At 46.0% G+C, this 19,296-nt stretch overlaps 1 protein-coding gene across 4 annotated transcripts; it reads right to left on the reverse strand.

Moving 5' to 3' along the window:
• Positions 1 to 6,254: 6,254 nt before the first annotated feature.
• RPP21 (ribonuclease P/MRP subunit p21) lies at positions 6,255 to 19,180 on the reverse strand. 4 transcript variants are annotated; one of them, XM_065913276.1, is made up of 5 exons: positions 19,044 to 19,180; positions 18,873 to 18,973; positions 18,696 to 18,778; positions 17,788 to 17,913; positions 6,255 to 8,098 (listed from the first exon to the last, which is right to left on the reverse strand). In XM_065913276.1, exons 1-5 carry the CDS (start codon positions 19,098 to 19,100, stop codon positions 8,091 to 8,093), a joined length of 375 nt encoding a protein of 124 aa, XP_065769348.1. In that variant the 5' UTR covers positions 19,101 to 19,180; the 3' UTR covers positions 6,255 to 8,090. The 4 variants fall into 4 exon arrangements, with proteins under 4 accessions (XP_065769348.1, XP_065769347.1, XP_065769344.1 ...); XM_065913275.1 differs by lacking the exon at positions 6,255 to 8,098 and adding an exon at positions 17,506 to 17,628; XM_065913272.1 differs by lacking the exon at positions 6,255 to 8,098 and adding an exon at positions 17,506 to 17,645.
• Between the last annotated feature and the right edge of the window lie 116 nt (positions 19,181 to 19,296).

Genomic DNA, 19,296 nt, shown 5'->3' on the forward strand with positions numbered 1-19,296 from the left:
TTATCTGCATGGTTCTTTGACACAGTGGTTTTTTTTTTTTTTTTTTTTTTGCTGCACCTTGCAGCCTGTGGGATCTTAGTTCCCTGAGCAGGGATCAAACCCAGTCCCCTGGCAGTGAGAGCCTGGAGTTCTAACCAATAGGCTGCTGGGAAGTTCCTGATACTGTAAATTTTCTAAAAAACTTTCACTTAATAATTGGCATCCATAGTGACCCTCGCCTGAATGAGTTCACCAAGGGTTACAAAATGGTGCTTTTCTACTTCTCCCACTACTCCATTTATAAGGAGATATTTATCTAGAGGGGAGCTTTCCCTTATCAACTGGAAAAGGAGGGTTCCTTCTAAAATGCCATGATAAAGGCTTAATTATTTCCATTTAGTTACCAATTTTCAGAGTAAGGTGGTGATGTATTAATCTACAAAGGTAGAAAGTTAGTCTTTTTTAAAAAAAAACTTATAGGTTCCCGGTTTTTATCCATCTAGTATTTTCCAATCATAGCCATTATTCCTTTTGTTCTCAAACTGTACCAAATGTGTACAGTAGGTGCCCTTTTAAGCTGACTCCTGTGTCCTTTTGACATGCCCCAGAGTTGTCTGTGACTACTTTCTTGCTTCTGGCATGACGATGTCCCAGGCTCAGTTTTTACTTTCCCAAGCTCCAAACATGGAATTAGCCATTTCTTCAAGCAGTACTGGTTCTTTTCATGAAAAACGGTATATAGAAACCACTATTTAGATGCTGGGAGAGCTCATTACTGCAGGGGTATCACTGCTTTAAGATACTTCTAGTGTTAAGAAAAATCATGAATTCATATTGATATTTCCAATTCAAATTTTATAATTTAAATTTTTTTGATGTATTTTGTATCTTTCATCAGGATAATTTAAAATTTTAATAAGCTTGACATTTATCTATTTGCTTTATCCTAAAATATTCATAGTTTCAAAATTAGTCTTTAATACTACTGACAGTAAAATAAGTGAAATTTAATATTTTTATTTGCTGTTCTTTTAGTCTTTAGAATATTTACCATGAAGGATGTACAGTGTACTGTATTCAAATGTCACCTGAGGGACTTCTCTGGCAGTCCAGTGGCTAAGACTCCATGCTTCCAAAGCAGGAGGGTACCATTTAGATCCCTGGTGGGAGAACTGAGTTCCCACATGCAGGTAGGGTCTGCAGTCCAGGTCTTTTTTGTCCCCCTCACTCCCTTGCTTTGCTTGCTAGACTGCCAAAGCACCCGTTCCCCTACTCCACCGTGGGCTAGGTTTCCATGCCTCTCACCTCCCTCCCCCGTTTTATGGAAAGTCCAGGCGGCCTCAAACTCACCAGCCTGTAGCCTCTCCTGCCTTCCTTGGGCAGTCCTGCTCCAAAATGGGCCTGTGAGGAGTTGCAGGACAGTCTGTGCCAGCCGGTCCCTGGGGGCCCAATATTTGTCTATACCTTCTGCACTCACTCACTGCCCCGCAGCACAGTTCAGGGCTTTTTGAGCTACAATCCCTGCTAGATGTGCTTCCCCACTGTGGGCAGTGTGGCGGGTGTGGGGCATGCCAAGGCTGAATTGGAGGCCTGCAGCCTGAGATCCCTGGGGGGTGGGGTAGGGTGCGGTGGGGTGGGGGATAGTCACTTTTTCCCAAGAAGAGGGGGAAGACCCGGCTTTATGAGAGGCACTGGATGGAAACGTAGAAGCGCAGTTTTAGTCCGGGCACTGTCTGCCTTGGGACCAGTTAATAAGTAAGCCATAGTTAGTAGGGCAAAGAAAAATGAATTTCATTTTTTTCTCCGTGTAGCTATTTTCAAAGGCTTCCTTGTCTGGGCACAGAGTGGTCTGTCCCACACTTTGTTCTTCCAGGGAAATAAAGTATCAGATCGAGCCCCCCCCCCCCCCCGCCCCGAGCAGTCAGAACTCACTGAGGACAGAGCTGCTGATCCTCGGGTGCTTGGATACAGAATAAAACTGCGCCTCGGAGGCTCCACCTGCCCTGGGGGTCCTGTGCTTGTGGAGCCCGTAGCCTGGTCACCCTCGGTGGAGTCGGGGGAAGTTTCTCATCTCTTCCAGGAGCCTGACCCTTTGGTCCCAAGTTTCCCCATTCTTCATGTCTAGTCTCACTTGCCCCCAAAGATGTTTTTTGGACATTGAAAGGACTCATTCCAGGTGCCCCAGTCAGCCAGACCCCTATTTGAGAAGCTAGGAGGTGCAGGAACAGTGGAAGGGGTCTCTTGTGGGTGAATAAAACATTTTTTGTCTTCGAACTGATCTTTGAGAAATTTAAATTTAGCTTGTGCAGTCCATCTTGACTACAATGGTCAAGAGTATTTATTTTTGTCGCTGGGAACAATCCCCAGCTCTGAGCTCCATGCCATCCCCTGAAACCTCACCTCCACCTAGGCCTGCCCCAGATGACACCCTCATATTCAGGTAAAAGGGGAAAGGGGCCTGGATTGGACAGAAACAGCAGAATCTCAGTCCTTTTGAGGTCGCTATTTTGAAAGGCTGGGAGATAGGAAACAGAATGGCCAGGACGTGTGGCCAGAGCCCCGCTCCACCCACGCCACCCCCTACCCCCGCCCCGTCTGCCTCCTCCCCTGTCACAGTGCTGACTCTCCCAGGGAAGCTGGATGTGGACCCTCAAAGCTGAGGGTGTTTCTCCAGCCCACTGAACGCAGATCCTGTCCTCACAGTACCCGACTGGCCCAGTCCCGCCCCAAACCATGGAAGGAGGGTAGACCGGGTAGCCTGGCATGGAAGGCTCCACCCAGTGATTGCAGCCAACGTGGTCCAGGCCCTTCCTTCCAGGCTGGGCTTACCTGGTCCCTGAGCACCTCAGTTCTACCTACCCACCTTCATTGTTAATCTGGTCTGGCTGAGTTGCAGGGCTTCCAGGATTGGCTAGCCCGGATTTGGAGCCATAAGAATGTCCTGGATGTAAAGTAATTAGCCTCCAACAAATAAAAATAAATGGGAAAAAAAAAAAAAAAAGGAATGTCCTGGAGCCCAGGGTCAGGCTTGCTCATGCTGCAGTCTCCTCCACCAGAGAGAGAAGGAGCAGGAACCCTGTTCCCTGCACCCCTGGGATCCTGGATGTCCAGGGTCTCGCCTGCTCTTTCCCTTCTGCTAGCCTCTGAAACCAAGTAGACAGCTTTGAAATATCTGGGGTTTTGGTTTGAGGTGGCTGCAGTTTTTCATTGTGACTTGATAAACCCAGAGGTTTTCTCTTCGTTCAGAGCCAAGCAAGGCTGCAGTGGGGAGACTGTGTAACAGCAGCCCTCTCTGGCCCAGCCCCATCCCCGCCCTGTGTGCTGCGCTCCGTCGTTCAGTCATGTCCAACTCTGAGACCCTGTGGACTGTAGCCCATCAGGTTCTTCTGTCCATGGGGATTCTCCAGGCAAGAATACTGGAATGGGTTGCCATGCCCTCCTCCAGGGGATCTTCCCAATCTAGGGATCGAACCCAGGTCTCCTGCATTGCAGGTGGATTCTTTACTGTCTGAGCCACCAGGGAAGGCTGTTCCCTCCTTTAGTCCCAGCAAGTCAGCCAAGGGCAAGGTGGGTGCCCTCCAGAGGAGGCCGGATCAAAAGTTTCTCCACATCAGAAGCTGTACGCATGCTGATCCTAAACTTGGTATCATGGATCTGGGGGTCTGAAGTAAGAAGGGGGAAAGCTGAGGTCCCAGAGCCAAGGAGAAGGAGTCTCATGATGACATTCCAACTGGCCTTGGCCCTCAGCACTTGGGGATTTGAGGGGGAAAACCCGAGTTGGGGTAAAGATTTTATTTTTCTGGAGATCGAGACCCTCTACCTGGCTAGGCTGGGGTTTCACATCTATAGGCACTGACCTGGCTTCACCTGGGGTCCTTCCATCACCCACCTCTTGTCCTAGCACATTGCTAGTCTCATTACAGGAGAAGGAGCTGCAAGTGAAAGGGTTAGGCATCTACCAGGTCACAGCGCCAGTGCCTGAATGGACATGAGTTTGAGCAAACTCTGGGAGGTAGTGAAAGACAGAGAAGCCTGGTGTGCTGTAGTCCATGGAGTCGCTCAGACACAACTGAGCAACTAAACAACAACAGAAACATATATGTAATCTCCATTTAGTAATTCTATTAAATCTATCTCCTAGTCAAGATTTATAACCCCAGCCAATGCCCAGGAAGTTCCGAGTACCCCTTCCCCATTGAAACCTCGCTGTCAAAACATGGTTCCAGGATTTCCCTGGTGGCCCAGTGGCAAGAATCCGCCTTGCAATGCAAGGGACAACAGTTCAGTCTCTGGTCTGTTCCCTGCACCCCTGGGATCCTGGATGTCCAGGGTCTCGCCTGCTCTTTCCCTTCTGCTAGCCTCTGAAACCAAGTAGACAGCTTTGAATTATAGGAGGATCCTATAATCCACAGAGCAGCTAAGCCTGCTCTGCAATTACTGAGTCCACGAGCTGTAACTAGTGAAGCTCATGTGCCTGGATCCAGTGCTCCAAACCAAGAGAGGCCGCTGCAAGGAGAAGCCGGTACACGGAAATGAAGAGTAGCCCTCACTGGTCACAACTAGAAAAAGCCTGCATGCAGCAACTAGAGAAAGTCCGTATACAGCAACGAAGATCCACCACAGCCAAAAATAATCTTTTTTTTCCTAAGATTTATTAATTATAAAATAAATAAATCTTAAAAAAAAAAAAAAAAAAAAGGATCTGCCTGCCAATGCAGGGGACATGGGTTTCATTGCTGATCTGGAAAGATTCCACATTTGGGACAGGGAATGGGGGGCGACTAAGCTCATGTGCCACAACTACCGAGCTCATGCTCTAGAGCCCATGTCCGGCAACAAGAGAAAGCCACCGAAATGAGAAGCCTGTGCACCACTGCTAGACAGTAGCTCCACTAGAGAAAGCCTGTGTGCAGGAATGAAGACCCAGCACAGCTGAAAATAAATAAATAAATATTTTAAAAAGTTAAAAAGAAACATGGTTCCATCTTCTGCGGTAATCTCTGCTTTTCTCTATGCTTTCCCATTGGTTTGCACTCTGTGAAATAAAGAGCTGCAGGAGGTGTCTTCCCTAGAGCTGAAAAATCTCACTGTGCATCTCAAGCAGGTCCTTGGAGCTTCCTCCCTTTGGTTCTGCTGGGTGGGCTTCCCTTCTATCCTTTTTCTCTCCAGCTGGCAAAAACAAATCAATGAACAATGTGTAGAACAACCCTTCTAGGAAATGGTGGTGGTGAGGGGTATAGAAAGTGTATGTGTGGGGAATCCACTCAAGTAGGTGAATTTTGAAAGCAATTTATCACATTAACTCCAGTATTGGAGACACAAGGGCCACTAGAGTGTACCGACCCTCTCAGGTCAGAAGGTTAGAGTCTCCTCTTGGTTCCTTTGACATTGCAGCAGCCTCAGGGCCCTTGCTTGCCCTGGGAATGGTTGGGAGGAAGTAGAGGAGAGATCATATTTTGCTACCGGCAAGGTACTGTGCATTCTTTATCTCTTTCCTCCACAATAATACTGAATTTCTTTATACTCTGGAAAAAATTTAAAGATAAACATCTCATTCATTATGTCATCTGTTTTTCATTCTGTACATTTCAGTATAGGGCATAAGAGAATATTTTGTGGATCTTTCTGTATGTTGTCCTCCAAACTTATTGCTGGATTGTTCAGTAACTCAGATAATCTAAACTTAAAAATAATGAATTATAAATTCAATGGTAGAGCAGTTTTCCACAGTAAGAAGACTATTCATGTAGTTCGTGGAATCTGCCAATTTAAGACTTTCAGCACCCTGGACAGATCTATATGTCTATGGACTCTATGCACTCTATATGCAGTGTATATGGAGCTGGAGTTCTCTCTCAATTGGACACAATGGCATACCAGAGAGGAAAGTTTAAGGAAAACCTTAATGGTCGTGAAATTGTGATTTTAAACACAGTCATTAATCACAATCTCAAATTCTGAATCTCTCCCACTTTTAACATGGCATTAACCATGATGTCACTATAACGGAAGAGCCTGTTTGTGCAGAAGTAGTAGTGAATCACAGGGGCAGTAAATCACTTGAGTCTCTCTTCTGCCAGGCAACCCATCTACAGTGAGCCTACAGTAACAGCATTTAGACCAAAGTAAGCACTTCAAGAAGGACAACTGTACCCTGTAAAAAACCCTAGAGAGGTTGAGGGAAATGAAGGCAGAAAAATCCATTACATTTGAGAGTAGAGATCACTGCTAACTCTATTTTTTATACAAATTTATTTATTTTAATTGGAGGCTAATTACTTTACAATATTGTGTTGGTTTTGCCATACATTGACATGAATCCACCATGGGTGTACATGTGTTCCCCATCCTGAACCACCCCCCCACCTCCCCACTGCTAACTCTTGAGAATTGATAAGAAGTTTGGAAAGAGCAAAGGGCCAGAAGCACATACAATTAAGGAATGGGGAGTGGGGAATACCAAGGAGCCTAATCTGGCAGGAACATATTCCTAAGGTAGAAGGTGGACTGGATTGGTAGGGTGTGAGGAGCCCAGGGGGTTTCCCAAATGGAGCTAATGGTAAAGAACCTGCCTGCCAATGCAGGAGTCTTAAGAGATGTGTATTCAATCTCTGGAAGATCTCCTAAAGGAGGGTATGGCAACCCACTTCAGTATTCTTGCCTGGAGAATCCCATGGACAGAGGAGCCTGGCGGGCTACAATCACAGAGTCTCAAAGAGTCAGACATGACTGAGATGACTTAGCATGGATGCCCAGGAATTTACCCCATCTGGACAACGGTTACAAATCTTTGAGTAGGTCTAAGGTATGAAAAAATGTATAATGATGGGTGTAGTGGCAAGAGAAAAACATGTTTTCAGTTCAACTTGTGTGAACTGTTTGATATTGAGATTTGATAACTAGATTTGAAGTGAATGCAGATAAAAATCCTTATTTTCCACCTCCAGCAATGCAAGTAAACTAACAAGTGTAGAACAAGGACTAGAGGACCAGACCACTTCTTGGGCTGCAGTTGCTGCTGCTAAGTCGCTTCAGTCGTGTCCAACTCTGTGCGACCCCATAGACAGCAGTCCACCAGGCTCCCCCGTCCCTGAGATTCTCCAGGCAAGAACACTGGAGTGGGTTGCCATTTCCTTCTCCAATGCATGAAAATGAAAAGTGAAAGTGAAGTCGCTCAGTCGTGTCCGACTCTTCACGACCCCATGGACTGCAGCATACCAGGCTCCTCCATCCATGGGATTTTCTGGGCAAGAGTACTGGAGTGGGGTGCCATTGTAGAACAAGGGCGATTTCAGGGACAGAGAAGTAGGCTGAGCGCAAAACTCTGAGACTGGGAAAGATCAAGTGTAGCTGGACCTAGAGAACCTGAGTTCCAAATGTAGTTACTGTTTTTAAAAAATAACTAGGTTTTGACTGTGCTGGGTCTTCGTTGTTGTGCTCGAGCTTTCTCTAACTGCAGTGAGCAGGGGCTGCTCTTCATTGCAGCGCATGGGCTTCTCACTGTGGTGGCCTCCCTCGTTGCCGGGCATGGGCTCAGGTGTGTGGGCTTCAGTAGATATGGCTCAAGGGTTAGTTGCTCTGCAGCATGTGGGGTCTTCTTGGACCAGGGATCAAACCCATGTCCCCTGCATTGGCAGGTGGATTCTTTACCACTGGACCACCAGGGAAGTCCTATAGTTATTATTTTTAAGTTATACACAGCAGAAATGGGATTTCAGTCAGTCGTCAGTCAGATCATCAGTTTAATTACCACAGTCTAGTATTATGCAAAATCAAAAGATTTTGGGATGGCTGTGTAAGGATATATGTGTAAGAATGTATGTGCAGAGCTTTTACTGTAGCGATAAATAAAGGAAACCTCCTAAATATTTATTGATAGGGTAGTAGTTGCAAACATAATGCAATAAAAGTGTTAGTTGCTCAGTTGTGTTCAACTCTCTGTGACCCCATGGACTGCAGCCTGCTGGGCTCCTCTGTCCGTGGAATTCTCCAGGCAAGAATACTGGAGTGGGTTGCCATTCCTTTCTCCAGGGGATCTTCCCGACCCAGGGATTGAACCCGCGGCTCCTGCATTGCAGGTGGACTCTTCACCATCAGAGTCTCTAGGGAAGCTACAATACTGTGGAATAGTGTTAAAAATGACGTATTAAAGTTTACTTTGTGACACCGGCACAATGTCCAATTTGAAATGTAAGTCCAACTTATAATGAGATACCACTGGCAGGATGATACTGTACATGTAAAACAGCAAAGAGCAGGGCACTTTGTATAGAATGATTTCATTTTCAAAAAGCTACAGCAATGGGAATTCCCTGCCAGTCCAGTTATGACTCAGTGCTTTCATTGCCAAGGGCCCAGGTTTGATCCCTGATTGGGTAACTAAGATCTCACAAGCAGTGAGGCATGGCAACAAAACAAATCAAATAAACAACCCCACCAAACAAAACCAATAAGACAAAACAAAAACTACCACGAGCAAGACAATTAAAGTTATCAATATTTGAAAGAAAGAAGATTAACTATCCCCATGTGCAGATGATATGATCCTATGCATAGAAATCCAAAGGAATACAACAAAAAATCACTGGAATTAAAAACAAGTTCAGCAAATTGTCAGGATGCAAGATCAACATAGAAAAATCTATTGTATTTCTATATAGTATCAATGAATAAATCAAAAATGTATTAAGAAAAAACAATTTATAATACCACCACCAAGAATAAAATAGGAGTAGAATTGAGTCTAAAAATAACCCTCACATTTATGATCAATTGATTTTTCAAAGAGGATGTTAAGACCATATGCATAATATAGCTATTGAAAATATGTAAATCTGTGACCCTAAGATTTCTTTTTAAAAATGTATACATAGGAGAAAAAGATGCTTGCTCCTTGGAAGAAAAGCTATGACAAACCTAGACAAAGTATTCAAACAGAAACCTCACTTTGCTGACAAAGGTTCGTGTAAGTCAAAGCTATGGTTTTTCCTAGTCATGTACGGATATGAGTGTTGGACCATAAAGAAGGCTGAGCACCAAAGCATTGATGCTTTCAAATTGTGGTGCTGGAAAAGACTCTTCAGAGTTCTTTGGACTGCAAGGAGATCAAACCAGTCAATCCTAAAGGAAATCAACCCTGAATATTCATTGGAAGGACTGATGCTGAAGCTGAAGCACTTTGGCCACCTGATGTGAATAACTGACTCATTGTAAAAGACCCTGATGCTGGGAAAGACTGAAGGCAGGAGAAGGGGACGACAGAGGATGAAATGGTTGGATGGCATCACTGACTCGATGGACATGAATCTGAGCAAACTCTGGGAGATAGTGAAGGACAGGAAGTCCTGGTGTGTTGTAGTCCATGGGGTCGCAAAAAGTTAGACATGATTTAGTGACTGAACAACAGGAGAAAAAGAAGGGTCTTCCATTCAATTCCAACAGCCAGAAAAAGTGTTGAGTGAGGGAATTCCAATTTCTGAGAAGTGGAGAAAGCACAGCTGCACAAGAACAAAAGCTTAAAATATTTTTGCTGCAGTAGCTCTTCTGCCTTTAATCCCTTTAATTGACTGCTCCCAGCTACAGTGAAACACATGGTCTGTTTGAAATAAATTGTGCTGAACAGTCTGGGGAAAAAAAAGATCCTGGAAGACCATTGTTCCAGTCAGAACAGAACCACATGTTTGAATTGGAAAAGTTGTGTTGGGTCTTCCAAATCTTAGGGGCAAACACACTTGTTGTCTGGAGGTTTTGAGGTCAGAGTCCACAATCAGTTTCAGGGGGCTAAAGTCAAGGTGTGAGCTGGGCTGGTTCCCACTGGAGGCTCTAAGGAAAACCCCATTCCTTTACCTTGTAGAGCTTCTAGAGGCTGCCAATGTCTCTTGATTTGTAGGCCCTTCCTCCACCTACAAACAACATCCCTTCAATCTCATCTTCCATCATCACATTGCCTTCTCTTCTGACTGACTCCTCCTTCCTTAGCTGATAAGGACCATTATGATTACATTTGGGCCCACCCTGAAAATTCATGATACCCTCCCCCAAGGGCCTCAACTTCATCACATCCACAAAGTCCCTTTTGCCATTTAAGGCACTATTTATAGTTTTCAGGGATTAAGATATGATTAGGGGCCTTTATTCAGTCTGCTACTGGTAGGATTAATTATTTGTAAGTAAAATGGTTAAAGGGAAGCAAATTACTGACATCCTATTGCAGTGCAGTCTTATTTACTATGACTTCGGAATATATTTTCTGCAATTAAAATGCTTTAAAGATATATACTACGTATCAATAGCTTTTGCTATATATGTATTCAAGACTATGCAATTTGGAACTATGTTTTCTAGAAATGGTTGTGGGGGGCCACTGAAAATTATAAGAGGAAGGATCAAATGACATTTTGCTTTACAAATATCTCTGTTTGTTGGCAGTCCCTTTGGAGGAGAGTAAAACTGGAAGCAAAGAAATGTGTTAGGAAAATTTGGCAGAAATCTCAGGGACAGATAACGACGGTTTCAGCTAGGGCAGTGGCCACACACTGTGACTGGCATCTCTGCCAGGGTCAAACGCCTGAGACAAAGCAGTCACAAAAGGTGGCAGGGAAGGCTGAACCAGGGACCAGGGCAGCACCGGGTAGAAGCCTGCCCACTCTGAGTCGGAGGTTTCAAGGCACGTGGATCTCCTGAGTTGAGGCACTGTTAGGTATATTGGGTTTGAGTGCTAAGTATCTGTGGACCTGGAATGAGTGGTGCTAGGTGGAATGAGGGCAGGGATGCGACATCAGCTGAGAGTAAGAGCATAATCAGGGGGATGGAGCTGCCACAAGGTGGCGCTAAAGGAGCAGACTCTAGGCGAGGGACGCTGACAATCTGTGACCAGCGCAACTGCGGAGGAACTTCAGGAAAGCCACTTTTCCTTGTTTTTTTTTTAAGGTCACTATTTAACTTTAATGTGCAAATAAATAGAAAAGGAAAACTACATTCAAAACAGCTGCAAAGGAAGTACAAGCCCCAGAACAGAAATTTCTTCAGAAACGGAAGAGATGCTCCCTAGAGGCATGCAGGGTGGGGGCTCGGTGGGGTCTGGCCTGCACCCCAGGCCTGGGCGCAGCCTTTTCCTTGTTTTTATTTTTCTTTTTTCACTTGTATTAGGTTTCTTGTGAACCATTTTCTAGCATCGGAGCCCATTATCCTCTCTTCTTCCTCCTGGTTCTTTCTACAATTTGACTTTTCCCCTTATATTGAGGAAAAATCTTCCTATTGAGATATTGCAAATTTCCAATAAGAGACAATTGTTGTTCAGTCGCTAAGTCATGTCCGATTCTTTGCAACCCCATGGACTGAAGCACACCAGGATCCTCTGTCCTCCACCATCTCCTGGAGTTAAGGGACAATAAGGGCAGTGAACCCTGTCCCTTGAATCTCCACGTTTCTCACTAACCCACACTTCCCAGACACAAGAAGCTCAAAGGATAAAGTGGAATTTCTTCTTTTACACCTACATCTCTGGGAAGCAAAGGGCACACCCATGTTTGGGGAACATATCTGAGCTGGGAGAACCAAGAAACCTGCAAGACACGGGATCCCAAATCCGTGCATGTGGCAGGGATGGTACAGGGGTCTATGAAGTATAACAATAGGGAGAGACCTGTGGAAGCTCTCAAGTGGGAGTCAGCCGGACCCCAAGCGAAAGTGAAGTGAAACGGAAAGTAGGAATCTCAGCAGCTGGGCAAGAGCCAGACCCTGACAGGAGTGTTTGCGGCTTCCCAACTGTGCAGCTCAGACACATTGCTGCATCACTTATTCCTTAAATCAGTGGTTATTTTACATCCTCTACCTACCAGCCACAATGCTGGACTGTGCAGGTACAGAACTCCAGGAGCTCCTGCAGAGACATGGATCTGGTGACACAGATTTGGCACCATAGCCAGCTGCAAGCAGATCCATGTGCCTTGGGGCTCCGTTGCTACTTGCCCTGGGCGGGGGGGTGCGGGGGGGTGGCGGCGGGAGGGAGTCACTCCCAGTTGCCACTCCCAGTCCCTAGCCCTGGCCTGCTTTGGCAAGGTTCTGCCAAGTGAAGGCCCCAACAATGCCAGAAGAAGAAAGACAAGTTCAGGCCGCAGCCCAAGACAGAAACCTATAAATGCCTAAGTCATAGCTCCTGGTGATTTTTCGTGCAAGAATATTAAGAGATCAGGACTCCTGCAGTCAGTATGGAATCGACGTTGGCTATATGCTTATCAGAACTCAAAACAGTCCAGGCAAAAACAGTTTCTGGCAAAACCACATCTCTGGAATGGATGTTATCAGCTCCTCCTGCACACTGGAGGAAATTGGACACTGTGGTTTAGATAACCTTGGAGAGCTTGCAAGTTTCAGAAGCTTGGTTGCACAACACCCAAGATGTTAACAGCAATTCATATTCAATCATGACGACAGAAAATTCCTGTATTCAGGGAATGCTTCCTAATTCTTGTATAATACCACAGAAAGGGCAGAACCCAAATGTAGCAGCTGAGACAGAAATTCAAGGATCAATCACATGCTTACTAAACTAGATGCAATGAGATAAGTGCTGGAACGCATCAGGAAAACAGCAGTGATGCAAGAAATGACAAACAAAACTCAAGGCAGAATTTTGAGATCTTGAGTGCTTCTTACATGAGTGATTGTGTTTTTAAAAATATTTTATTTATTTACTTGGCTGTGTCAGGTCTTAGTTACAGCGGCATGCCAACTCTCAGTTGCGGCATGTGGCATCTAGTACCCTCACCAGGGAAACCCAGGCCCCCTGCATTGAGAGCTTGGTGTCTTAGCCACTGGGCTACCAGGGAAGTCCCAGCAATTGTTTTAAGAGGCCAGAACACTGATAGATTGTGAGGAACTGAAATCGTGCAACTCAGCCTGGGACCTGAAACCATGATCTTTTGATGAAGATCACATACCTGGCCTGAGGATGTAATGAAGCTCAGGTTCTTGATGTCTCATCGCAGAAAGAATTCAGCAATTGACCAAGTGGTAGCGAAGAAGTGGACTTATTTAGAGAAAAACACACTCCCCCGAGTGTGGGCCATCTTGGAAGGCAAGAGGCCTTGAGAGAAACAAGTGGAAATGAAACAGGAGGGAAGAGGGCAGGGCACAACCTTTTAAAAAATGATATGGCAATAGGACATGACAAAAACTGGTTAGAACCAACTAGGTCCAAGATGGCAGACAAGTTAACCTCCAGTAGACCTTAAGCCTCAGTATACAGTCACTGTAACATACTAGCATGCTAAATGACATACCCATCAGCGTTATGACAGATCCTGCAAGCCGTGTAGTTGTGGCGCACAGGCCTAGTTGCCCTGTGGCATGATCAGCAGGGATCAACCCGTGTCCCTTGCATTGGCAGGCAGATTCTTAACCACTGGACCACCAGGGAAGTCCTCCCCTGTCCTTGAAGTGTGAGTTCTGCCCACCGTTCCCACAGTGGGAGCTGTTCTGAGGACACAGCTTTGAGAGAGCGAGGTGTGGTTGAGATCATCTGGACTAAAGGCATGACTGAAGCCTGTCAAGTCCTCTATATAATAAAGATTCTTGTGGGTGAGTAGGGAGACCTACTTGTCTTGCTGCTGTCCATTTGTTATAAGTTCCCTTGCTTATTTTAAACCTGTCACCTACCAACCTGGAGAGGTCTACCTCTTTCTTTCATCTCTCCCTGCCCTCTGTGGATGGGGGCTGCTTTCAGAGTTTACCTAGGAAGCCCCAGAGGTTTTGAACCAACAACTAGAACCTTTACCTCCCTCAAGTCTTTTTTCTTCTTTTCTTTTGGCCGCAGCTGGTGGCATGTGGGATTTTCATTCCCCAACCAGAGATGGAACTCTGGCCCCCTGCAGTGGAAGCATGGAGTCTTAACCACTGGACCACTTGGGAAGTCCCAAATCTTTTTTTCAAATGGCACTCTTAGTTGGGAGTCATTCAAAGCAAACCCAATGACGAAGACCTGGGTGCAGGTAGTTTACCTGGAAGATGATCCCAGGAACTATGGTGAGGGAATGGGGAGTGAAACAAGGAGAGAGGGAGGAAAGTGTATAGAAGGCACATCCAAATAATAGTGCCAAGAGGGCTCCACTCTGCTGGAGGCCCTGAGACTATGTAGAACATTTACCCACCGATACTCATCCCTCACTGTTCGGAGTTGCTCCCAGGAATATTACTCCCTGGCAGTTTGGGCCTACCCTGCATGGCTTGTTTCCAGAAATAGTCTCAGGCAGAGACAGAAGCTGCTGCCTTAGGTGGGAAGGATCTGCCGGAGGTAACCTTGTCTGAGGCTGTCTGAGCGGGTGTGGAAGAGGCACCCTCAGAGTCTGCTGGACACCTTCTCAGTGCTGCCTGCCTAGGCTGCTCTAATTGAACCTGGAGCCTGTATTCCACAGTTTCTTTGCTATCCTGGCCTTTTCTGTTGCACATATCCTTTTAGAATACATAATTTATTGTCATACGTTGCTTTTTTTTCTTGTCTTACTTCCGACTCTTGTTCATTGATGTATATCCTAGTTCCTAACCAAACGGCCTGGCGTAGAATAGACCCTCACAAAGTAGTTATTAAATAAATGCATGAAATCCTTTTTGATGCCTCGTGGGAAAACTGGATAACTTCATTTGTTGGTCTCCAGTGTTGGAAGCAGCTTTGGAAAAAGAACACAGTCAAGCTGCCTCATGTACAAATGTGTACTGTGGGGACAATAACTCAGATTCACTGATGTCCAGGACCTGTCTTTTCTAAAATACTTTACTGCTTGTTGTTACAACCATAGTATAATTTTGATTACTAATTAAACTCTACTGCAGTCCCCTTAATACTCAGTTTTCAAGGTATCACCACATATCTCATTTGATTGTTAGAGCAACTTTGTCACATAAAGCTAAAATTATTTACTATTCCCTTTGTTGAGAATCTAAGTAATTTCTGAATTCCCTTCTGAATTCAGAACAGTCTCTCAACTCCTCTCTGTCCCCTGACAATAACTATACTCTTTTTTTTTAAAACCAGTTTTAAAAAGTGCTAAGCATATCTAAGGTTCAGGAATAATTAAGTCTCAGTTTCTATGGCTTTTGGAAGACCTTGTTTACTTATTTATTTTTTGCCTGTGCTGCACAACATATGGGAATCTTAGTTTCTGACTATGGATCAAACCCGTGCCCCCTGCAGTGGAAGCACTGAGTCCTAACCACTGGATTGCCAAGGAATTTTCAGACCTTGTTTGCTTGAATATATTGTGATGACTTAAGTTTCTTCTCCTCTAATTTTATCTAACGAGTCCTAAAAGAGCACAGATTTTGGACTACTCAATTGCTTAGAAACATTAAAGAAAGCTGACTACTGCATACTAGGGCTTTGATTTCCTCTTTGTTACAGGAAATCCATTTTTGCACATATTGACTATTGTGTCATAATTAGTAAACATGAAAAAGAACAGAGTTTTGGGAGGAGGAAGAGGCTATGATCTCCAGTGAGAGGAACCCCACTGCTATCTCACTGTGGACGTGTTCAGTCATGTGTCCTCATAAATCACACTTGAAACCACTTGGCCAAGAGTCAGACTGAGTGTGCGAGAAATAACCAGCTCAGAAACGACAAGGAGGGAGCCAAGGAAGGTGAGCCGAGGCCACAAAGGGTCCAGGCCTGCACAGAGTGTATCTTCAGGCTACACATTTGTGTTGGCTGCTACAGTTGACCAGTTGGGCACCATCTCCAGAAACAAATGTTAAAGAATAACTCAGAAACATTTAGTTACTTGCACGGAGATTAGTATTTTCCAAGCGAATAATGTATTCCACATGTGAGGGAATCAGTGCAGAGAATGAGTTAGGCACAAAGGCCAAATGAGGATGTGGTAGACTGCTACACTGGTGGTCCTTAGGGAATCAGTGAACCTCCCAGTATTCACACCCCAGCGTAGCCCCTTCCACACTGAACCTGAACTTGGCCATGTGATTTATTCTCATCTAGGGGACATCAGCAAGCGTGATGAGAACAGAGGCTTGACAAGCACTCATACCTTGGAGCTTGTCTTCTTGGATTACTCTCTGTGGAAGCCAGAGCCATGTAAGAAGTCCAACCAACCAGAGACAGCCATGCTGTGAGGATGTCAAAGCCAGCTACATAGCAAGGCCACACAGAGAAACAATGAGGTATCATATATGCAAATAAAGCTTCTTGAGTCTTCCAGACCAGGTACCAGCCACCAGCTAAATGCAGCTGAGTGATTTCAGCTGAGGCCATACAGAATGGAATAACCACCCAGCCAAGCCCTCAGTCAGTCTAGCCTACAGAATCAGGGGAAATAACATACTGTTTTAAGCTACAACATCATGCAGTGATTTTTATGCGGCAATGAATAACTGCAACCAAGACTTACAAGAAAAAGGAAAGAAAGAAAACTGCATTCTGGGAATAGTGAATTTTATTTGTCTAGTTTTGGAGTAAGCTGAGTAGCTGGCACCCAGCAAAGAAGTCAGTCTGATATTCTGTCCTCAAGTAAACTGTCCAGGAATATCAAATAAAACAATTTTTGTTGTTTACTGATTCTCAGGAAAACCTTGAAGGTTTACCTACAGAACTTATTGTATAATATCTGCCAATGTCCTTCTGTTAATACTTTTGACTTTAATTAGTTCAGGTTGAACAGTGTCTCTTGGTAGAATTTTATAGGAGAAACAGAGATTGGGAAAAGACCCAACACAAAGTGGCCTGCAGAATCTGAACCCTCCCTCCGCCAACCCCACCATAACTTCTTTTCTTCTGTTAAAAACAGCATCATTGACATATATACACTACCATGTGTAAAATAGCTAGCTAGTAGGAAGCTTCTATATAGCACAGGAAGCTCACCTCGGTACTCTTATGATAACCTACAGGGATGGGATAAGGGGGTGGGAGGGAGGTTCCAGAAGGAGGGGATATATGTATACACATGGCTGATTCTTCCCTGGTAGCCAGTGGTTAACAATCTGACTAGCAATGCAGAGGATGCAGGTTCTATCCCTGGTCGGGGAACTAAGATCCCACATGCCATGAAGAAACCATGCCTGCGTGCCACTACTGAGCCTTGCATGCCACAACTAGAGAGTTCAAGTGCTGCTACTAAGACCCAACACAGCCAAATAAATAAATATTAAACAAAGTAAAAACAGCATCAGTGGCATCAGCAGTTTGTCTGTCCAGCCCTTTAGTCAACAGTCAGAGCTACCTAAAAATGGACTATCTTAAGGCTCAGGGCCTTGCAAACATTCTTGGAGCCTGAGTTCCAACCATGGTACTGCACCAAGGAGGCAAGGGTGGAGGGGCACTTGGGAGGCAGGGTCCTGGAAACGAGAGCTACTTCCCAGGGCCAAGTGGTTAACTGGGATCTCCCTGAATGGTGGGACTAAGGATGACAACAACAAAAGACAAAAAGGACAAAGAAGAGGTTAACTGGTGACAGAGAAATGCAGACAGAAACAGAGAAAAGAGCTGAAACACTCACAGAACAGAATTACACAAAGTTAAGTAGAATTAAAATTTATTTGGAAGACAGGGTGAGTCCATCACTGGTGACTGGAGCTCTGAGGCTGCACTTTCTCCTCAGGAAGCTGGGCTGGAATGGGGTGGGCTGTGTTTGGCAAGGGCTGTGGTGGTTTGGGATCTAAGTAGATGAGCAGAATCAGTTTTGGAAGACTGGCACTTTTCACACCAACCCAAAACTCACCCATTTGTCCTCTGCAGTTCTCCATTACCCATTGTCTCTACTCCCTGGGTTAACCCCCATTTTCTCAACCACCTCTCACCTGCCTGGTTCCCCAGCTGGGCCTCGGGTCGGTCTCCCCAGAGCACATGCCTCGGGTCGTTGAGGAACCGTTGGCTGCGCTGGCAGGTCAGGCAGGTCTGTACAGTCCAGCGCTGACCCTTGCAGCCTGGAATGCATGTGGGAGAAAGAGAGTGCCCAGGTTTAGGAGAAGAAAAGGTCTCCTGAACCCAGTGTTGCCTCCATTGTTTTCTAGTAGGGATTCTCCTCCCTCCCCATCTTGACCGCAAATTTGACAGTGTCAGGTCCCTGAACAAAGTCTATCATTTTCTTGGCACCCTTTTAAGACAAAGTCCAAACTCCTTAACAAGCCTCTTCAAGGTCTGCCCGGTTTCCCTCTCCCACCTCAAAGCCCACCTCCTGAACTCTCAGTTCCTTCACAGCACCGCAGGCTTTCTTTCCTGAGGCCTCACAAATGGCAAGGGTTTCCATCTCCTACTCCCCTGCCCTTATAATGAACCTCCCCACCACTGGTTTAAATAACTTAGTGTTCTACTCCCCTAACTGGAGCATTTTTCTAGGCTATTCTAATCGTTCCTGTCTTAGTCCATCCCATGAGACCATATTTCAAAGAGAATGTTGATTCTAGAGCAATTCTTGACACATCTCAGAAAAATAATTCTTGAATGAACGAATGAAGATGGGAATCATCCTCCATGATGTCAAATAACATCTATTATCGTGGCCGGTTGAGGCTGCCTCGCAGGGGAACATCATTTTTCTACTGCCCAGATCTGTCTGTCCAAGTGGAGTTAACAACTCAGAGAAAGCCGATGACTCCAAATCCCACACCTGGCACGCGTCTGCCTCGAGAAAGAGATCACTACCTGTCCCCTCTCCAGCCCACAGGTGTTCCTAATACATCCCACCTTAGCAAGAGGGAGCACTCACGTCTCTGGCGCTGGGTGCAGGTCAGACCCGGGATGAGGAGGGAAGAGCAGCCACGGCAGAGAGTCCGCTTCACCGAGGGGTCCCTGGGGGCGGAGGCAGGTGGTGGTCTGGACGTCCGCTCTCCCTCTCCAGTCCTTCCCCGTCCCGCCCGCTGCCGGGCTCCATAACCCCTCTTACCGCCGTAACACGAGCCGCTTCGCTATGGTCCTCTCCGTGTGGCAGTAAAACCTCGCTAGCGCCTGGTTCTCCGGGTCCTGCGCGAGGACGCAGTGGGCGGCCTGGGGGAGTGAGCCGTCACTGGGGGCCCTCCGCATTGGGCTCCCCGCCGTGCGTGAGCAGCGGACTCACCTGGTACAAGAAGTTGAGCCTCTGGAAGGCCTCGCGGTCCTTCACCGGCCCCGCCATCCACGCCGAGCGAGCTCTCCACACGCGACCGTCCACAGGCCCCGCCCCCAGGATAGCCACGCCCCCGGCATCCGCGTTAAGACCTCCTGGGAATTGTAGTTCCGGGAGCAGTGTGCGCTCCTTTCTTTCTGGCCTTCCTTTCTCTGGCGCCACCCTGTGGCCTCACAGACCAACTATTTGCAAATCCACCCCGCCC

Source organism: Muntiacus reevesi, chromosome 20 (genome assembly GCF_963930625.1).
Source record: "Muntiacus reevesi chromosome 20, mMunRee1.1, whole genome shotgun sequence".
NCBI classification, from domain to species: Eukaryota; Metazoa; Chordata; class Mammalia; order Artiodactyla; family Cervidae; genus Muntiacus; species Muntiacus reevesi.